The sequence below is a fragment of the Ambystoma mexicanum genome, chromosome 8 (genome assembly GCF_040938575.1).
Source record: "Ambystoma mexicanum isolate Mex_15411 chromosome 8, UKY_AmexF1_1, whole genome shotgun sequence".
NCBI lineage: Eukaryota > Metazoa > Chordata > Amphibia > Caudata > Ambystomatidae > Ambystoma > Ambystoma mexicanum.
In genome coordinates, this window is record NC_090929.1 from 433,237,871 (window position 1) to 433,260,057 (window position 22,187).

General features: G+C 45.6%; 2 protein-coding genes across 5 annotated transcripts in view; one reads left to right on the forward strand and one right to left on the reverse strand.

The window, feature by feature from the left end:
* Nucleotides 1–9,385, reverse strand: part of PEX14 (peroxisomal biogenesis factor 14) — a 980,210-nt gene extending 970,825 nt beyond the window's left edge. Inside the window, exon 1 of the mRNA XM_069609962.1 lies at nt 8,946–9,385. Within this exon, the coding sequence (XP_069466063.1) occupies nt 8,946–8,972 (27 nt within the window). The 5' untranslated portion in view covers nt 8,973–9,385. The remainder of the gene's footprint in view (nt 1–8,945) is intronic.
* The window catches only part of DFFA (DNA fragmentation factor subunit alpha), a 175,723-nt gene continuing 162,896 nt past the window's right edge, over nt 9,361–22,187 (forward strand). For all 4 annotated transcript variants that reach the window (XM_069609965.1, XM_069609963.1, XM_069609964.1 and 1 more), the window contains exons 1-2: nt 9,361–9,485; nt 12,851–12,973. In XM_069609965.1, coding sequence (XP_069466066.1) covers nt 9,392–9,485; nt 12,851–12,973 — 217 coding nt within the window. In that variant the 5' untranslated portion in view covers nt 9,361–9,391. The remainder of the gene's footprint in view (nt 9,486–12,850; nt 12,974–22,187) is intronic.

Here is a 22,187-nt window from a genome sequence, read left to right on the forward strand (position 1 = left end):
CAGATTGGTTCATACATTTTGCAGTCAAAAACAATTATGAATAGACAGTATTGAGTACATGATAAGGGAGAGAAAATAAGAGATTTCCATAAGTTTGGTTGGCAATGGTCCTAATTGGTTTAGAGTGTTTGGTAATGATTGACTCATTTGCAAGGGGTCTCACCGAGTAGGTAAAATAGAGGGATTGTCCTGGTTCCTGCTTGTTGCAGGTAGGTCAGTTAGTTACTGGTTAGTGGTAATAGCAAGGGCTCATTCCCCCCAGTGCTTGGTTTAGCAGAGGTCAATACCTACGAATAAAGAATTAAGGTAAACTAGTGTGAATATTTAGTGCCCAAGGGCTGAGCTACTAGGAATAGTTAAGAGACATGATTCCGTGATTCAGTTCATGTGTGGTATCAGTTGTTTACATTGTGCGGTCCCGACAGTGGGGAAGTGCCCAGTTGGGTTTCAGTTTTCAAGGTGATTATCATAATTAAGGCACTGGTGCCTTCGGGCACTTCCCTCACTGGCCTGGAGCGGCTTCCGTGGGAAGGGTCTTGGTGCTTATTGTGCCGAGGATGCATATAGTATACTTAGTGCAGACCCATATTGTGATGGCCGGGATCTAGATCTGTGCCGTGTTGGGCTTTGTTTGAGTGTGCTCTGACCATGGGAGCGCCGGTGCGTGAATACATATGATATTACACATAATGCGTTTTTACACAGTGCCTGTTCTATTAATTGCCGGTTAGCCATGGTGTGCAGACCGCGTTTCAGTTGAGTATTAATTAGTAAAGGCATTGGTGCCCGGTGTCCTTTCCTACAAGGTTCCCCAGGAGGTGGCAAGTGTAGGAAAGGTCCCAAGTGCTTTTAGCAGTGCGGGTTTGTATTTTGTCAGGTTGGTGGAGGGAGGTGCCGTGGGTGTCTGGATCTATACCCACCCACTGTCTCTTAGCTAATTGAGAGGTAGCCACTGTGGCTTAACACGGCTCCCACTGGGTCAGAAGTGACAAAGGGGTTACAAATAGATGGTGACTGAGTTGCGTGGTGCACCTCCCTCCTTGGCTAAGAGACAGTGAGTGGGTATAGATAGAAATGCTTTCGTTTTTGATTTACAAGAGAGATTAGTTACAGTTGGTAAGTTTTATTTATTTGATTTTGAGTTTGGTCATTGATCATAGAGGTACGTTTTCTGTTTCTCTTTTTGGGTCTCCTTGCATTCATGTGAGTTGGACAAAATACATCGTACAAGGGAACGTTAGCAGGAGACTCCTCCTGATGGGGTGTTAACGGAATCTGCAAGCTGGTGTCCTCGATTACTTGGACTGGAGAATTAGGAGGTTTGGAGCAGTTCACATCATTGGGCTCCAGCTCAATCACCTCAATCGACATGGTTGGAGGTCTGGCCACATGGTCCTGGTTACATGTATTGGAAGTGGAGCAATTAGTGCCATTGTGAGAGCAAGCAGGATTCAGCAATACAGGTAAATTCCACACCATCCAGTTCATCTTGTTGATAAGTGCATGTAAAAGATTCACTGGTGTGGAATTTCTTAGTTCAATACCTTCATACAGCTTTGCTAGAGTGTAAATACTAGCATGAATAGCTGTGAGGGCGGAATCCAGGCTCGCAGAGTTCACAGATGGAAAACCGAAAGAAGGACAAGGGGCTGGTTTGGAGAAAGACGCAACGAGTGAGGTCTCCAAATCAGGTGATGACTCATGTAAATTGTTATTCTGTGTTGAGAATAGGAACGTGGAACCTGATAATCTAGTAGAGGGGACATCTAGGTCAAGGCTTTCTGAGAAAGCTTGCTCTGTTTGGAAAGGGGATTGATGATTTGTCCGGAGATCACCTTGCGATGCTGTAGGTATATTTCGGCCTTTTTGCACGATTTGAGAATATAAAGGTGGGATAGCCGACGAGTCAATAGCATGCACAATTACCGGTAGACGGGAACTTGCTGGATTTGGAGGCATATTCGGCGGGGTGAAATAATTTTCAAGAGGGTCGTTAGGAGTGTTCATAGGAAAGCAATTTTGCATGGTCTTGTCCGACATTGAATGGAGCAAAGCGTCTTCAGAATTACTTGAAGGCCCCTCATTCCGTAAGAATGGAGCCCCCAGAAGAGGCTCGGATGCTACAAGACTTTGCATGCTGTCAGACTCAGTATTGTTTTGTGGATTGCAAGGAGAGAGAAATGTCCTCCTGTCCGGGTGTCGGATGCCAGTCTTTGTAAAAGGCGGTTCAAGTGCTGCATTATTTGCGAAGGACACAGACGTCCCTTCTTTTAGGTAAGACGCCGGGAGAGCTCAATACAGCAACCGCATACCTGATGTTAGTCTCTAGGTGGTCAAAGCAGCAAAGAGACAAAGCGACAAGGCAATCCCGACTAGATTGTCTAAGGGAGAGAAATAGATTTTAAATTAAGAGACACTTAAGGTTAGAGTACCGCAGTTCCGCTGAGCTGCGGACTGCAGACTCTACTCGACCGTGTACTCTTGCCGGTGTGCGCGCGCCAGGTCGCTTAAGTAGCGAGTCACAGGATAGTAGGCGTGTCTTTCACGTGCTGGGAATGAAAGAGAAAGGTGAAATTCAGATGAATGAACGAAGTGTAGCACTGGAGCACAGGGATTTCTTCAGGACTACAGACTGTACTCAACTGTGTACTCTTGCTGGTGCAACAACATTGTTTCCCCTTCGCTCCAGCCTTGGCTGATTTCTGCAATAATTCCATTGCCACTGGATCTTTCCCCTCTCTTCTCAAGCACTTCTTTGTGTGCCCTCTCCTGAAAAAGCCTTCTGCTGATCCTTCCTACCCGGCCAACTATCACCCGAGTCTATCACTCCTTTCCTGAGCAAACTCCTTTAGAAACTGCCCATCTCTCAGGTAAAATACCAAAAAGGGTAGCAGTTGCCCCTCCTCTAGACCGTACATGGCATGATAACCTGTTCTGTGGTTTTTTCCCCCACTTTGAGAGTCTGCAGCCACCGCGGGACAAAGACTGGTATGCAAATGGATATTCCTTTGTGAAAAGTACAGTGAGCAAAAACCGATGGCTGCGGACTCTCAAAGTGGGAAAAAAACCACAGAACAGGTTATCATGCCATGTTCTTTCTAGAGAGGGGCACCCGCTACCTTTTTTGCATCTCTCAGATAAACCTCCACACTGAATCTGCTGGTTATCTCCAGGACTGAACTCCCGTGAAGATCTGCTCTCCAACCTTGACTCCACCTCTCACTCTGTCCTCATCCTGCTAGATATCTCCTCTGCCTTTGGCATGGTCAATCACGCCACCCTGATCAACCGTCTCAGTGTGAACCTTGGCATCAATGGTCAGGCTCTGGTGTGGCTGACCACCTTCCTCTTGGACCAACCATCCCAGGTCCAACCTGGGTCCTTTCTCTCCTCCACCTCTCTTTCCACATGTAGTGTTTCCCAGGGATCTATCCTCTAACCCTGGCTCTTCAATGTCTATCTGGCCCCCCTGATCTCTAATTTATCCTCTTACTTTCAGTGTTATTCGGATGACACTTGGCTCTCTTTCAGGCTACCCTCAGCCTCCTCTACCTCATGACTATCCGCTATTGAGGGATAGTACGCCTCTAACAACCTCTGCCTTAATGCCAGTAAGACAGAGATTCTTCTCAGTGGGACGCCTGCACCAGCTTTTCCTCTCTCCCTCTAGCCTCCCTCCCTGGGACCCCTCCCCTCACCCTCCTGTGAGGTACAAAACCTTGGCATTATCTTCGATTCCACTGTCTCCTTCTCCCAACACATCACAGACCTTGCCAAGAAGGCCCACTTCGAGCTGCAGCTCCTCAGAGATATCCTACCTTTTCGCACCTTCCACCAGAAGCTCACTGTCTCAAGAGCTCTGGTTCTCTCCAGCCTGGACTACTGCAACAGCCTGTCCCTCAATCTTCCTAACTCTACCCTTCAACTAATCCAGAACAGGACTCCAAAACGTATCCTTGTCCTCAAGCCAAGAGACCGTATCTCTCCAGCTCTGAAATCTCTCCACTTGCTCCTTGTGGCCACGAGAATCAAGTTCAAGACCCTCTGAATCATCCACAAGGCTTTCTGGGGCTGTGGTCCTCTCCATATCCAAAACTCCTCCTAAATGCTTTCCTTCTAGAGCCCTCCGCTCAGCTACCTCAAACTCTCTGCGGGGTCAGAAGCTTCTCCAAACCGAGTGGGGGGTAGAATTCTCTCCACATCAGGTGCCTCCCTCAGACTTGAGCCGGATCACCTGAAGTTCTGGAAGCTGCTGAAGATCTTCCTCTTCTCTTCTTCTTTTCTCCCCCTGCTAATTTACCCGTCTGCTCGTCCTGACTCGTGGCATGGTTTCTCTCAAAGACAAACAGGGTACCACGCGCCCTCCCTCCCTTGACCAGTCACCCTGCACTGCCTTCTGGCCTTCCATGCACTTACAATCTTGGACTGCACCTGGGTCCTCTGCCGTCCTCGCATTTATTCAGAGCCCTGATGCCCTGACTTCACTTCCCCTCAAACCCCTCCCTGCACTTCTTCCCTCTCCCCTGTACTTCGCATTGCACTTGCACGATCTGAATGTCACAAGGCCTAGTAAGATTGTTTGTCTCGTCATCCCTCAGTCTACCCTCCCCGTCTTGTGGCACCCAAAACACTTGTGTAAAGGCACGTTATAAATACCAAATCATATCATACCATACCACATGGCTGCGATGTTTGGAGAGAAGCATTCAAAACATGGAGATCACAATCTTCAAGTCAGTTAGAAACATGGAAATACTTGCTCATGAGTATTATAGATTCATCACCACATTTATAACTCAGCTGCAATGCTGTGGGTGATCGCAAATCAAGCCCAGTAAATGGAATAATCTTCCATGAAAAATACAACCAGAAATTCATCAGCTTCATCCTTCTACACCCGACTCTCTCCTCTGTCTCCACAGGTGGCCCAAACTAACAGGTCACACTAGGATATTGGCAAATGTTTAATGACCCGAACACCCTCTAGGACAGGATCCCCAAAGAAAAAACATCTAGCAGGCAGTAATCTGCTTCATTCACTAACACATAGAGCAATATTTGTCCCCAGCTACTCCAGACATAATGTTCATGCTTGGGACTTTTTTCTTTGCATTGTAATCAAAGCGCAAATGTCTATATATTTCACAAGTAGTGTTCTAGGTATGGCTTTTCAGTTTTTTTTTTATTTTAAAATCTATGCATAGTTCTACATCTGTTGAAATACATGCACCCTCATTCTTCTAAATACTGTTGGACAGCAAAAAAAACAGCTATGCACCTTTTGTATTTGCCTCTTCTATGTGGTGCAGTAGTGACTGCATGGAGTTCCTGCATGAACAGGGCAGCACTTTAAATGGATTGCAAATGCTATGAGGGCAAGGCGATTCCGATGACATATGAACTGTAACTGGATATATCAGTTACAAATCTGCCCCACCCCACTCCTGGCACAATTTCCACCTACAACTCTTTGTGCGCGTGTAATTAGCCAAACAAATGTTTTTTGTTAATGAGATCAGGGTGTTCGGTGATGCAAAAGTGTCAGGGGGTTGATGGCACGGGTAAAAATTGGAGTTTCCGTAATTTCTCTCCAGTGTGTGAAGTGCTATACAAGGATTCACCACATGCACAGAGTATCCTTGGGAACATGCACATGTCTGTCATACATGTTGCAAATCCTTGCATTGAATCCGCATGGTGCGGATCCTCAGTGGAGTAATCCAGATTTTAGATAGCCACCAAAAGCAATTGATCAGGGGGAAATCTGATGTGCTATTGCATTCAGGTGAATGATGTTGAAGGTTGGGTAGTGTCATGCCAAAAGCATTATTGCACTGAAATTTGGATCCTCAAAATATAGCTGCATATTATAAATGACATGGATATTCCTTAGTCATACAAAGTGCAGGAACAGTCAAGACAATTAGAACGTGCCTCTTTTCTGGGGCGTGTGAGAACTGTCGAGGCTCTATCCCATTGAGTTTCCGTATCAGAGTCTAAAGCAGTGGTCTTCAAACTTTTTTATGCCAAGGCACCCTGAGCAAAAAATAAACCCCCCTACCCCACCTCTCTGTGTTGGTGTTATTTTTATTTAATAGAGTTGGCTGTGGAATGCGTGGTGCCATCATTTTGAAGGGCTATATTGTTGGGGAGACATTCCAAGACAGTAGGACAATCACTTCCAATCCAAACATAGAAACCATGTAAGTAAACACAAAATTCTCTCTCCAGCAGGGATTTTATTTTCTCAAAATACATTCCTGTTAGTATATTCAGCAGAATGCAATTTCATTTTACAGAGCAAGTATTAATGGGAAGGGTGGGCCTGTCTTTCTGTAGAAAGTGAGTCAATGTGTGGCTTTATTTTTGAGACTGCCACTCTAGGGTTGTCCTCCACTTCCAGCCTTGTTCAGTATTTAGTTTTCAGTACGGCCAATGCTGAAAAGCCTATTTCGCACAAGTAGAGAGACCCAAAGGGTAAGAGAGACTGTATAGCAGACCTTGCCAATGTAGGATACTCCAGGTTTACCTTCAGCCAAAAGTCACCCACTGCAATGTTCCTAAATTCCGATTGCAGGTTAGTGTCAGACTGAACCTCAATCACCTCCTTCTGTGTATTAAATGGAACATGCACCACCTTATCTGCCAGAATTAACGCCAGCATGTTCTTCAGGGAAGTATGTATCAAAGCTGGACCTTAATGTGGTTAGGTGACTTGTGATTGGTGCTAGGACATGCAGCAAGTTGCACTAGGTTTCCTCAATTGCTTCTGCAAGAAATGGGAACTGAACTGCTGCCCAGCTCCAATTGTTCTTGTCCAGAGGTCTGGCTTCCTCTTGAAGACAAATACTTTTTCATTCTTTGTAAATGAATTGCCATTGGCTCCTTGCACAGACATATTGAGGGTATTTAACTTAACGAAAATATCAACAAGGTATGCCAAGAGCACAAACCATCAGGGATCACACAGTGTCCACATCCAAAAGGAATTGCTGCACTTCTTTTGGAGTTCAAACACACGTAGCAGCACTCTTTCCCTGGACAGCCATCTGACTTCTGTGTGAAAGAGCAAACCATCATGTTCTGAGCCTGTTTCTGCTTATAGAATTGCAAAGAATCGTCGGCTGTGCTTTGATGGCATTAACTATTTTTACAGCTGAGTACATCAGAAAGTTCATTGTCCATATTCCGAGCAGCAAGCGGTTCACAATGAATTATGCAGTGTGTCCATGCAACATGTGGAGCAACTGCTAACACTTTGGCCTTCAACCCGATCTATCTCCACACATGGAAGCTGCACCATCTGTGCAGATTCCTACGCAGGCTTCCTGTCTCAAACAGTGGCTCCTCATAAAATCATTTAAAATGTCAAACGGTTCTGATGATGTTGCCCTGGTTTTAATGGCCTTACAAAACAAAAAGTCTTCCAATATTGTTGTTGCCCCACAGTACCTTACATAGTCTATTAAATGAGCCTCTCTGTCTACATCTGTTGCCTCATTCAACTATGACACTAAGAGACTAGTTTGCAGCTGTGTGATTAATTGTGCAGTGATATTTTCTGCCAACCCAAACAAACGTCGGCTGATGGAGGCGTCTGACAGAGGAATCATTTTTAGCTTGTCCAATACACTTTCAGATTCTGAATGAAGAGGAACTGACAACCAGAACGGCAGCAGTGACATACCAAAAGCCAAAAGCGCATTGTTTGCAATGAGGCTACTGTTTAGGCAAGCAAGTCTCTTAACTGGGAGGAAAGAGAATGAGCATGAATGCATGTGATACAAAAAAACATGGTTCTACCAACACTTCCAAAAATTACATTTAAGAAAATTAGCGTAGCCCAAGGCTTGGCAAATTTATATCACAGCTCTGTAAATAACTGATTGCATCACAATAGACAATTGCATAAAGAGCTCTAGAAAGTCTACAGCTATGCTCAGTTTCATGAATGTTGCTTTGTTTATTTTTAACAGGTCAATTTGACCCACACACCAACGTTCAGTGAGTTGACTGTTTTACGGTGAAGAATGGAGAGAGAAAATCCCCCTTGCACAAAGACAATCCTGCCATACAAAAACATAATCACCAAATTACGAACGCTGATATCGGAGCAAAACACTGACCTTAAAAGGCAGGCACTGCTTAACAAATAATTATAATTATTGTGTGTTAAATAATAACCAAAGAGACTACCTTATTGTACAAATAAATGCTTTACATGTTCAAGCACTTGATTCTGGGTGATCCTTTGCAGTGGTTGGATGGGCATAATTTGTTTGCAAGTGTCTGAGTCCAGGGATTGGTTGAGTTGTTGGTGGGCCAGGCACCACTTAGTTAAATGGCCGAGGATAGAAATTGAAAGGTTTTTAGTGGCCCAGCAAAGGATGGTTGGATGAGGCAATGTGTTGAATCATTTTTTTCATGGTGCCCGTGAAAGGCTTGGATTGCTCTGATGCAACTACACGGTTGGTGGTAAAATGTGGGTTGTTTAGCTGTTAGAATGTTGAGGTCAGTTAGAGCTTGCTGTGAGGGACAGATTTACTAGTAACATCGCAATACAGTGGTGGGGCATATAAATAGTGATGATGGCAGTAGTGGAGGAAGTGGTGATATGGCACAGATGTAGTGCCAGTGAGGGGAACGAATGGAAGCAGATGTAGGAGGGCAGTGATTTGTGTAGGACAGGGAAATGGTATATAGGAGCATGGGGGTGTAACTGGACTGGCTAGCTGTTTTGGGGACAGAGTATCTTGATGTAAGCGATGCTTAAACAAATGAGGGTTGGGGCAGGTGTGGTTGATAGTGATGGAGTGAGTCATAGGAGAAAAGTGATAGGCGCACTAGTGGGTTTGAAGAAAAGATATGGTTGAGGGAGGAAGGTTGACTGGGGTTCCCCTTATACGGGGCACTGCCCCTCGCCCCTTTACTTTTCTTCCCCTCACCTGGCTTTGCTGCTCATTGGAGGCCATCTTCCTAGACTGTACTAATCAATCCTCTGTGCCCTCCACCACTACTGCAGACAGGAGCAACCAAGTGCCAAGTTGCGCGAGTCCATCTCCTCTTTCCAACGCACACATGGACGTACAAAACAGGTCACAGTTGGATTTCCCACTAACGGCTGCCATCTTTGAATGGAGCTGCAAACTTCAAACGGGTGCAACTGTATGATCTTTCAGTTAAAAAGCCACATCTACGCTACCAACATCTTTGCCGCGGGTTCACTGAGTACGAACCATTTCAAACTTCATTTCTTGTGCTTCAAAGAACGCAGTTGACACCTCGCCACATTAATTACAAAACAAACTCAAGCGCGCTAGTACGCTACCGTGGGCTGCCGGGATATGTAGTCCCTGTCACTTCAAGGAGTGCGGAAGCGACTTTTGCTCCCATGGGGATAAGTGCTGGGGTTGGTTACGTCGTACTGAGCTATTGTGAGGATTTCATTTGTAGGACTGGCCGCCGGAGCTGTGTGTTGGTTTTAGGTAAACACAGACATAACAATGTGCGCCGCTGAGTAGAGAAAGGAACGCAATTACAGGTGGCTTTGAGGGGCGTCGGGAAAAGGAATAATTGGTTTAGTGAGAGCGCATATCAGGAACGTTTTTGATTGCTGTATTTCTGGGGCAGAGGATTTGTGGATACAGTGGTATTTAAGGAGGGCAAGAGGTAGTTGGGCACACAGAATGTTGGGATAGGAGGAGGTTACAGAATGCTTGGGGTAAAATGAATGAGGATACTGGGAGGATTCTGTTGGGCTAGTAAGCTAAAGCTGCAGAGTGTTCGGCAAGATAATACATGGGGCTCATGTATAGTGGGGTAACAGGAATGCTAAGGACAGTGTTTATCGCTGGGTGTTGTGAGGCAGAGAAAGGGGACCCCATTTCACGCGTGACCTCTTGAGCCATCCTTGTTTTTCCACTTACATGTTGGCATTTGTAGTTTCGTTTCCCCCAATGTACATATGGACCCACAAGTCCCAGCATAACATGCATGTGATTTTATGGAATTCAATGATATTACAAAGAAACTTATAACGAACAAATAAATTGATTAAAAAAAGTCCCTAAGCTTTTAAACCCACCCCAACCCCCTCCTCCCCCGTTTTAACCCCTTACTCCACCATCCATTTTAACCACATACCCCACCCTCCATATATATATATATTTGTTGTAAAGCGATTCAATATTTATTGCCAATTGTTTCGTTATCCAATCCGTTTTGGAACGGACCGGAGTGCGTGGAGTGGACCGGAGTGCGTGGAGTGCATGGAATGGATTCGAGCGCATAGAATTGCGCGACTTACATGGAATGGTTTGGAGTGCATGGAACGTTTGAAAGAACATGTAACTCATCATATCACATCACCACGCTTACTCTCTTCTTTACACCACCATTCAACTACAACACAGATACTATGACACCATTCAGTATAGCTGTTCTCATACCAACATCTGCCTCATACTCCCCATCACTCTAACTAAAAACTTCTGGTTACAGACCCCCCAGCCAGGCGTTCTCCTCAGGCTTAACGCAGCCACAATCGGTCTGGATAAATCCTGCCAGAACTAACACATACTCTAGATCTCTCAACCACCACACCTACCGCTAAGAAGCAGCTATTACACAAATGCCACACCAGCTGCACACATATCCGGTGCTCACACGCACCTTTGACTCTCTCTACTGACTTGAACTTCGGTTCCCAAGGGCGTTTTACCTACCAGCGCATTCAGACCATACCAATGGTACATATGGCGCTATATAAATGCAAAGTAACATAACATAACATTAAAGTAATTCTCTGTTTTTGTATTCGTTAAAATCACTGGATACCATACATGGCATGGGGCCTGTTGGGTATTTTATGTAGATTTGGGGCCTGGCGGTATTTTCTTACAGCCAAAAATAATTTAGCAACAATCACTCCTTGTATTCAGATTGGGTTATGTATAATAATAATACAGTGGATATGCATTATTTCAGTACACAGACATGCGTGGTTGGTATGCGTGGTTGGTGGTATTTTGGTGAGCATAATTCCCTTGTTTTATTTGTGGCCCCAATATCCAGCACCCCTTATTTTTGTTTAGATTTTTCGTGTAATCACCATAGAGACCTCAGGCTTGCATTTCAGGAACACCACATTTTCACTTTTAGTGTGCCACCATGGGCAATTTCTCGCCGTCTTATCTACGGCAGCGAGCTATCATATGGTATTTTTCACTATGTCCCGGGTCTCTATTTTTGCTGACTCATGTACCTTCAGCAAAAAGGCTATAACATACACAGTTATTTATAATTGCTCATACTGAATGACATTTGTTCATACTGAATGGCTGCAGCCAAATCTTATTTTTAGCTACCTTGAAAATGACAATTGCACTGTCAAAACATCTCCCCACATCATCAGCACTGTATTGGTAAATATAAAACACACCACCCGTCTGCTTTCAGATATTTTTGTGTATTATAAAAGTTGCATTTAAACACGATCTTACTCTTTACAGAAATAAATGATATAGCACAGTAACAGCATTATTTGTGATACACTGAAAAGAGAGTGGCGGAGACAAGAATTCAATTTGTAACATTAAACACGTGGGTAAAGCACAGGAATCTCCTTTCCTACACTGACTGAATATTTTCGTACACACTCAGCCCCCACACCTCAGCGAGATAATTACCAGGCTTATTCAGTATGTAACTTCTTTGGCTGGTCGCCTTCTGGAGGGATTCACCCAGCAAGGACAAGCATCTGCTGTCACTCAAACTGGGACTTGTTGACTGGAAAAGCCAGTCTCTGCAACCAAGTTGAATCTGCTTTAGGAATCAGGCATCCCCAGCTGTCAACCCCGTCCTTCTTCGAGCAGTGTCCAGAATCGTCTGTCTTCTCCCCCTTTTCAAGATTCTACAGGAAAACTTGGTTACCGAATGCTTGTCCAATAAGATTCTATCATGTCATCTCCTCCCTCACTACACAATGGCTTATTTTTTTTACAGTTGCAACTGTAACAAACTGATTTCCTGCTTATTCGAAGTCTTTGCTTCCTGCAGTTACTGTGGACAGAGCACAGAAAGGCAAAAGGAAAAAAATAACCTTGAATGTGTGTTTAAAACTGATTTTCAGAGTAGGCCTCATTTTGCAGTGAAGACACATTCTTTTATTAATGAGTTATAATTATTAGTCTTGTTAGTGAGATTAGTTTGTTAATTACCAAGTGTGTCTCTTGCAACATAGGCATTTCAGGTGAGAAATGGTGTGCATTGTGAAGGTACAGATGTGTGCTTTTAACTGTGAAAAATGTATTTGCGTTTTATATGTAAAAATCGTTTTTGACTGAATAACCTGCCCTTACTTACATGTCCATGTTACACTGGCAACACATAGCTTGAAACAACTGCATCAAAGCAATGCACCAAACGCATACAGTGGCGCTGCATAAAAATGCTCAATAACACATGTCTTGCTGTACCACATTATATCAATGCACCAAACCCATGCAGTGGCGCTGCACTTAAAAAAAAAAAAAAACATGCTATACATTGATCCTGTGCAGTGGTGCTGTACTCTGTGCACCCAAAACACGCTAAACAATCCTACAGGCCACTTAGCAACTATGGTTGGTGGGGGAGTAGAGTGTCAAGAGACCAGGAGTTAATTGAAGATGGCTAGAGGATAGTGAGAAGATCATGCAATGAGGAAGGGTATCTGTGAGGGTCAAGGGAAGATGATAATAGAGGTCCAACACACAGCGTTCATGGGGGGGTGAGGTGAGGTGTCCGTGTCTCCAAAAACGAATCCTTTGGCATTGGCGTACTAAATGATTTGTTCTTTGTTCCAATCTAGTGATGGAGAGTGCTGCTGGTGATGGAGATCGCCTCCCTCTCAAGATGTGTCTTATCAGTTTAAGAGGAATTGGGGCTAGACATGGAATGGCAGCTGCCACACTGCAGGATCTGCAAAGGAAAGGTAAAGTGGAGTCAGGCATGCAGTGCATTCTACATACCTGCCCACCACGCATAGCATATAGCACCCGAGTGCCTAGTTCAAATGTACAGAGCACAACATAAAAGTACCCTTCTCTACAGAGTTTGGTATCTTGATTTTACCCACACATAGCGTAGTATAATGTATAAACTCTCAACTTTACCTCTCTCTGGTCGTTTTCTATCCAAATATCTGAATGTAACTGGTCACTTAGACCCTCCACCCACATGGGAAATTTTATTTCAGAGCGTTAATAGAAACCGAAACATTGACTGTGAAGCTGTAAATGGTGCACATTCAGTTTGAGAGCTCAGAGCAGTGCTGGCACTCATTAGAGAAACTCCAAGCCTTTGCACTGCGCATCCCTAATCCATTTGACCACATAATAAACAGCAATATGAAAGGCAGTGTCATAGATTAGGTTCTGGTCATTTCGACTTGATGACATTCTGTGAACCCTAGGCCTTTCTCCCTCTATCCAGGTGTCTCAAATCTAGGTGTTTTAATTAATACCGGTCTTTCTGGAACCCTAGGCCTTTCTTCCCCCATCCAGACGTCTCAAATCTAGGTGTTTTAATTACAGGGCATTTTTTTTTCAAATGTATTTATTTATTTACTTTGGGTGAGCTGCAAAGGGTGTCCCCCGCAACCCCTGGCCACTATACTATAGTGAGCGAGGTGTTGCGGCGGACACCCCCGGCTTTTTGTTTTGTTTTTGCTCGGGTGAGCTGCAGGGGTGTCCCCCGCAACACCCCGTTCATTATAGTATAGTGAACAGGGTGTTGCGGGGGACGCCCCTGGTTTATTTTATTTTTTTACTGGTGGGGCTTGGGGGGGTGTCCCCGGTTCACTGTAGTGAGTGGGGTGTTGCGGGGGACACCCACCAGAGCCCATACCCACCCACCCGGAACACTTAATCACATGCCACAAAAAGTTAGAACTTTTGGTAGTTAGAACTTTTCGTGGTGTGTGTTTTAGATCTTTTGGTGGGGTCGGTAATTATTATTCAGACTTTTCATCCGAACCCGAGAGATAAGCTCTACCTACATTACAAGTTCCTGGGCTGGGAGAAATTGCATGCTTGGTACACTACACAAAACCCATAAACTTATAAAACTGGTAATACATCCAGAATCCTTACCGAAATCTCGAAATAGTACGGAAAAAGCTACAAAAACCTGCAGATCAACTCCTTTCTCAACCTTCAACATTAAAAGCCATTGCTTGATTGACCCCCCCCCCCAACAGAATTTAATGGCATCCAATGTTCAGCAAACAGTTCACATAACTAGTCACATAGTTGTAGATGTCATTTGTGTTTACCCTGGCTCTGCTTGTTGCAAAGTCATGTTTTAGCATCACTGTTAACTAGCACACCTTAAATGTATTATTGGTTTACTTCTGCCATTATTTTACATCCGCTTATGTGGGGAGGGGGGGGGTGGGAGTGTGTGTGTGTGTGTGTGTGTGTGTGTGTCTCGTTCACTGCTCTGATCTTTGTACATGCTGCTCAAGTACTACCTCTCAGCATGCATTCACCAAATGGTGTGTGTACTTTGGCACTGGTTGTATGCTTTCAAAATCTTTTAGAAACCTCTTTTAATTAGATCCTCAAGTATGACTGTCGTGTTCATTGCTCAAGGATTCTTACACTCAAACACGGAAAAAATGGATAAAGCTATTAACAGACCACGAGATCTATTTGCAGTGGTCCCTCAATTAGCAAGCCCGAGATGTGCATCAATAGCCTGAGAGATTTCTCAAGCACAGGCTGAGGATTTCAACAACTATTTTATAGATAAGATAGACTTAATACAAGCTAAAATTGCTGAAATCACCCCAGTACATCCCCAGGACCACCTAGAGACAACAGAAGGTACTGGACTAGAAAAACTGGGGATCCAGAATCCAGATTTGCCTAGGAAGATGGAGGCCGACAGACTGGAGGTCCCCAGCCATGATACTGAGGTGGGTTTTAACTTGTTTGTATTCATGGAAGTTTCAGAGGGTAAGGTTTGTTCCCTTCTCTCAGAGTTGAAGGCTACCAATGATATGCTGTATGCCATTCCATCTGCAGTAGCTAAACGAGTAACTTTAGATATTGCCCCATTTGTTACAAAGTTTGTAAATAAATCTTTAACATCAGGCATAGTACCCCAAATTCTGAAGAAATCTGTAGTAACTCCACTATTAAAGAAATCTAACTTAGATCCTAAGAATCTTCAAAACTACAGGCCAGTGGCAGGATTGCCGTGGTCAGCAAAGATTCTATAAAAAATTGTGACATCCCAGCTGCAAGAACACGTGGACCGATAAAATCTCCTGGAGCCGCTACAATCTGGCTTTCGACCAGGGTTCGGGACAGAGACTGCGTTGTTGACAGTATGGGATGACCTATTGAAAACGGCAGATCAGGGGGACATGTCCTTGCTGGTCATGTTGGACCTGTCTGCTGCATTTGATACAGTAGACCATGGGATCCTGTTGAAACGACTGAGGGAAGTAGGAAAAATCTCAGAACAAGCCCTTCAGTGGTTTGAGTCTTTCCTGTTTAAAAGAGAAGAAAGGGTCCGGCTTGGTGATTTCCTATCGGATTCCGTCCTACAAAAATGCAGGGTTCCTCAGGGATCTTCACCCTCACCTTTGCTTTTTAACTCATACGTTAAACTGCTTATGGACATACTGAGGAAACATAACATCAACTTCCATTCGTACGCGGATGATACTCAGGTGCTCTTAAAGGTGCAGAGAGCTGAAGACACATTTGCAATAGTGGAACAGTGCCTACAGGAGGTTCAGAACTGGATGTGTGCTAACCAATTGCTGCTGAACGCTAGCCAAACAGAAGTATCATTATTTGCCTCAAGACATCATCTGCAACAGAACAAACAGATATTGCCACCATGTTTCCTAAGAGCGCAGCTCAACTTTACAAAGAAAATCAAACATTTTGGCTGTGTGTGGGAAGATAATATGGGTTGTGCAGCGCAGATTACTACAAAGGTACAGTCAGCATTTTACACACTACGATTACTGAGACACATTACCATTTATTGCAAATGAGGATAGAGCAGTGGTTGTAGGGACACTTGTAAACGCGCGCCTGGATTATGGAAATGCACTGTTGTCAGGAATACCAGCATTCCAGCAGCGCAGATTGCAGCTGGCCCAAAATGCTGCGGATAGGTTTGTGTGTAGGGTATCAAAAAAGGCACCAATTACCAACTTGAGGAAATCTTTACATTGGCTAGCGGTGAAAGAGCGAATTGATTTCAAAGCTCTCTGTCTGGTTTTTAAATATATCAATAAATTGGCACCAGGCTACTTATCTGACAAAATTAAGAGCTTCATTCCTAGTCGGCAGTTGCGCTCAGCGGAAAAGAATTTACTCCAAGTTCCGCTGTCAAAATATGTGTGCAAAGGAGACCGTAGATTTGGGCTCTATGGACCCAGACTATGGAATAAGCTCCCGGCCATATCCGAGAGGCCAAGACACTCATGATATTTCGTATGGCCCTAAAAACCCATCGGTTCTGTTGATACTTCCCACGGGAAATACTGACAGGGGCAATCTAATTACTATTCTGGAGAAAGACATTCCAATATCCACAGTTTTCCATCTGCGCCAAATACGATTTTAGTTTGTCTGGTGTGCAATACAAATGACTCAAAACTCAAACTCTGAGCACTGTTAATTCTTTTTCATTTCGTACCTTGTGTGCAACTTCCCGGAAGTTATCTGCTCCTCTTATTCGCTTCTTTACAACCTCCTCATTGCTCCTGCTTACACCCACACGGGTTATATAATTCCGCTGTGTGCATCCTGCGGGACTGTCCTTGTTTTGTGTGCAATTTCCTGCACTCTCTTTTCTCTGTATATCATTTTGGACTATGTTTGGTGTGCATCTTCCTGTGTTACTTTCTCTGACTACATTCCATTGCACTGCGGGTGCTCTATGCACATTCCTAAAGACTGTATCGTTTTTTTAATGCATTCTCCTGTACATACCCATGGGCGACTTCTAGTCAGCGAGTTTTCTCACTATTTCTGTGTACATGGACCATCTATTTGTAGCCTGTGGCCTGGCTAGTAGGGGCTATTTGCTTGTACCCTAAAGGAACACCTAGAAATAAAAATGCAGACAACAGGGTAATAAAAGTACTTTATTAAATGTGTTGTGTTTATTTTATTTATTTGTGTGTGTTCAATGTGTTGGGCATTGGATCAAACCACTCAGCCCACCATGGGGCTGGATGGAATGTTAATAAAGAAAGTAAAACAAAGGAATGAACTCTCCAGGGGAGAAAAACTGCCTCCGGAAACCCCGGAAACTCTGGGCATGGTGGGCATATGTAGAGCCCCCTGAAGAGTGAACAGAGGGGCCTAACTATTTATGGCAGGAACCCCCTGGAGAGTGAGCCAAGGAGCCGTACTGCGTATGCCATGGGACAGTTCAGCTGCCACAGGGCCCTGGAGGATGTCAGCTAACAGGGCACACCCAGAAGATTTAAAAAGGACTGCAAGCGCAAAGGTGATAATTGGTGGTCCCCACTCCAACCGGGCCACCCAGAAGAATGAAAGAGGCTGTGGAAAGTTGCAGTGATTGTGGGCGGATCCCCACTTGTGCAGGGGGTCGCAAAGAAGACCAGCAGAGCACGGGGGGGCCACTGTGATGCTGGAAATGCGTTAGAGGGACAGGGTCTCCCTGTCCTTGTCCTGCTTTTTCATTTGTGTTATGTATTGTTTTCTGCACAGGAGTCCATGTGGGACTCCTGGCAGTGTAGCTCTTCCTATTTTTGGTTTGGTGTACAGACCCATGGAATACCCTTTTGGCACCCATGGGTGGGGCTACAACCCTGTGCCCCTAGTGTATGTTTTTGGGCAGCTGTGTGTGGCCCACAGAGCAAGGTATGGGCTGGTGGCAGCTCCATGCTGAATTTGACAACAGGTGCTCTGAGTAGCCTCCATTTTGGGATACCCAGGCCCTGCCATTGGAATCAGTTAATTCCTGATAAGAAACAAGATGGCCCCTGTGGCCTCTTGCTTTCTATTGCCTGTTACCTTGCTTTCCCAAAGTCCTGGGAAGCCCTGACTCTGTCCCTACCCCTGGCTAGCTGTTGGGTGGAAGTTCCATATATGGTGTTGTTGTGAAGTCAAGGCCAGACTGGCTGGAGCCTTCCCAGTGACTGTATGTTGTGGGTACACCCTTTGGGTGGGACCTGGGTGAATGGAGTTTGTGACCAATATGCACTTATTGTTGTGGATGTCTGGTTTCTGGTGTTTGACACAATGACTGAGACAACCCTGCCCGAAACTGATATGAATGCAGTGTTTAGTGTTGAATGGCTGGGTACTTGTCCAAATACACATTCCTAGTTGTGAGTGTCTGAGAGGGAGGAGAATGGCCTGAATGCACTGTATGCCTGATTGGCTGAATGACTGCTGAATGCCCTTCTGAGTGATTGGCTGCCTGAGTGTGACCCAGCAGAATGAATGGGAGATCAACTAGTATATCTGGGGGCCTCTCACTGCTAGAAATCGTTCAGAAGCTGAAGTTGAAACTAACGCTTAATCTAGAAGCTGAGCCTGAAGAAGGTTGACTGCTGTCTTCTCCGAAAGCCGTCGAGACTGATCCAAGCGAGGACCTGGTTAGGCGCCCTCGCCCCACGAGCCCTGGAAGTCAGACCCTCAACAGGCTGCCGACTGGGACTGGAGGGAGAACGAAGATAAGCACCGGACATTCCATCCACCATCGTCGACCAGGGTTCGTTTGCTATAACCAATGGAAGCCCGTCGAAGCCGTGTTGCCCAGAAGAGGGGACCGCTTCACGCCGTGCCACCGACGACCGGAGCCGCAATGCTCCTTTTGCCTAAGGCTTTTGATTCACAGACGCACTCGTCCGCACCGCCACCCGCCTTAGCCCGCCGGAGAAGGCCAGGCCGTCGACGCGCCGAGGCGCATCCGCCGGTGGGTTTCCCGCCACCCAATGACCATAGAGACGCTGTACGACTCGACGCCCTTGCTGGGCCACAGTTCTTCACAAACTCTTTGCGGTCCTGAACTATCGACATCGAGGTGCCCCGCACGCCTCCTCCTTGCAGGACGTCTTCGCTCTGTCGACGAGCACCGATGGGACCGAAGCGGCCTCCTCGACCCCGAGTTCACTTTCTTCGAAGGATCTCGACAATCCGTGGCTCCTGCATTAAAGGGAGCCGCTCAAGAAGGATCCATCAACAACTCGTTTTCGAACTCTGCTATTCCAGGTACATTATGGTGGTAGAAACCTTATAGAAGGAAATAAGACTTATAGAACAATATATGGACTGGGCTTGTGATATCTTTACTTTACAGGTTGCCCAGGTAGGGGGGGGGGGGGCTCCACACAGAACTGTGTCTAGTGGTAGGGGCCAGTATTCTGCCAATTGGTCTAACCTACTGTTTTTCCTCCTATCTCTATTGTTGGTTACCTTTTTATTACGTGATTTGTGTGACATTTAACCAGAGTATAGTTGATGCACTTTAATGACATCTGATAATTGTCATTATCACATTGTGTTACCACATAGAACTGTATATTTTTGCCATTGTAGATTAACTGAGCACAAAGTGAGTTATTGTGATTGTGTATATAACCTTGAACCTTAATTAGTGTTTTAACTACTACAGTGTGTGGACATTCCTTGGTGGGGGTTTGGGGACTACACTGTACTTAAGGACCAGCCTGCATCACCTCCTGAGAAGCTAGGCCTTGATTGCTCGACTACGTTACCAATAATGGAGAATCTTGGCTGGGGTCCTCTGTGCCTCTTCTCTGCCAGACTGGAGGGGGGTGTCACCACAGACACCCCCCTCCAGTCTTTACACTTGTGGCAGTGGTGGGATGCTTATGGTTTTAAGAATCAGCGTATAACCGTGCCACTTACAAAATATCTGCACTTTGTTAAATTGAGGTATAGTTGTGTACAGGATAACTGCATTACAAGCAATGGAGTCTGTTACAAATTGTAAATTGACTAGGATGAGCTTAGAGGCTCTCCAGTGTGCTTGTGAAGCCAGGGAGTTAGACATTGTGGATAAGTCTAGAGCTGAGCTGATAACTGCCCTGGTGGACTACCAACCTGGTTGTGAAACTCTTGATGAAGGGGGGAGTGCAACCAATGAGGACTCATCCCCTGGGGTTGTTGCTGAATCTGTTTCTGGGAATGCCACCATTCCTGCTGCCTCTGTTCCAACCTCCAGCAATTCCGTGGAACTTGAGTTACTGAATACCACAAGTTGGAAATAGAAGCTGAGCTTAAAAAGAGGAGCTGGCACAGCAAGTGGAACTCAAGAATAGGGATCTTGAACTCAAAGACAAGGACACTGAATGTCAGAGAATCCAGCTACAGAAAGCTAGAGTGGAGACTTCAGCTAAACCAGTTAAGAGTGGCAGGTCCCCAGCCACCAAGTTTATGAAAGATTTGGTTGGTGTGTTTGTGGAGGGTTCTGATATCCTCCAATGGATTGAAGTATTTGAAATGGCTTGTGCAATTCATGATGTTGATACGAGATTGGGCTAAGTGTTTAAGCAGAGTGCCTCAGACTGGATATGGCTGTATTCTGAAAGTTAGTGTGGAAGAAAGGGGTCAGTATGAGTGCATGAAGTGTGCTTTGATTGCCAAGTTTGGCAAGACACCTACCCAATACCTTTTAAAGGTTCAGGGATTTTAAGAAAAGAGAGATGTGTCTTGGAGTGCTGCGCACATGAACATGATGGGGTAGATTGATAGATACAAGGTGAAAACTTTTGTTGAATTGTCCCACCTGTTGTTTTTTGAGAATTTTTCTGAAGCCTGTTCACCAGAGCTGCGTCAGCATGTTGCTGACCAGAACATTTTGGATCATTTTAAGCTGGCCAGGCTGGCTGACAAGTGGGTCTCCCACCGGGTGTTCCCTAAGGACTCCATTGGGAAGGACAAGGACAAAGAAAAGGGGAGCTCTCAGAAAGCTGAGGAGTCCCAGAAGCAATCGCAGTCTGGTAAACCAAAACCTTCCTCTAAGACCCAAAAATCTAATGGGGATAAGTCATCTGTGGGTGGGAATAAGAGTAGTGGTCCACCTGCTGCAAAGCAGGCTCCCAGTGGTTCCAGTACCGTACCCCACATTCCTGGCACTTGTTGGGACTGTGGGGCTCTGGATCACCAGAAGGGTGACCCCAAGTGTAAAGGTAAGGCACTTGGAGTCCAGGCTGTCAGCCTGACCTACCCTTACCCCATGTCTGAGGTGGAGACCAATGTCCTCCCTTCCTCTAAAGGGATCACATTCGGTGCTCCTGTAGAGATTTCCTTAGTGTTCCTTGCGGCCTGGGACCAGTACGCAGAAGTACTGGCGACTATCCCACAGAACAACCATAGGTTTTTGAGAAGTGTCCTCTTGAATGGCCAGCCTTCTACTGGCTTGAGAGACATTGGGGCAAGCATGACAGACAGTGGTGGACAGGACCCTGTTCAAGCCAGAGGACTATGTAGGTGCTCCTCTGAGAACCACCAGGTTAGCTGGTGGGCCTCCCAAATTATCGCCTGTAGCCTTAGTCACACTTATGATTGGAGACAAGACAGCAAAGCTTCCTGTCCTGGTTCAGGACAATGTCCCTGCTAACATTATGTTAGGAAATGATCCAGTAGAGTTGGGGTTGATCTCGGATGGTCTACCCATGACTACTGCTGCAGTCATTAGGTCACAGGTGACCCAGGGTCTGGCTGTGAGTCAGGTACCCGAGCCAAAGGCAAGGCCTAAGGCAAAAAGACGGAAGAACAAGAAGGCCACCTCTGTGAAGGGGGCTCCTTCTCTTCCTGTACTTCCTACAGCACCCATTGGGATCCATGCTCCGGGCGTGCTGGGTCCAGTTGAAAACCCAAACTTAACTCCTGAGGAAAAAGAGACGGAAGACCCTACTGCAGGAGAGGTTCTTAACCCGGAGGACCACCCTGACCTTCAATGCCTGTTGGCTGAAGGGGGACCCTCCCGGGCGGACTTCTGTAAGGGACAGATAGAGTGCCACTCTCTCGGGGGTCTGAGAAAACAGGCCCTGTCCCAGGCACAAGGAGCAGTGCCTAGAACATTCCGGATCTATTGGGAGGGTGAGCTCCTTATTAGTGAGCCCACTAAGCCTGAACCTGGTGCCCTCTAGAGGTTGGTGGTACCCCAGGTATACA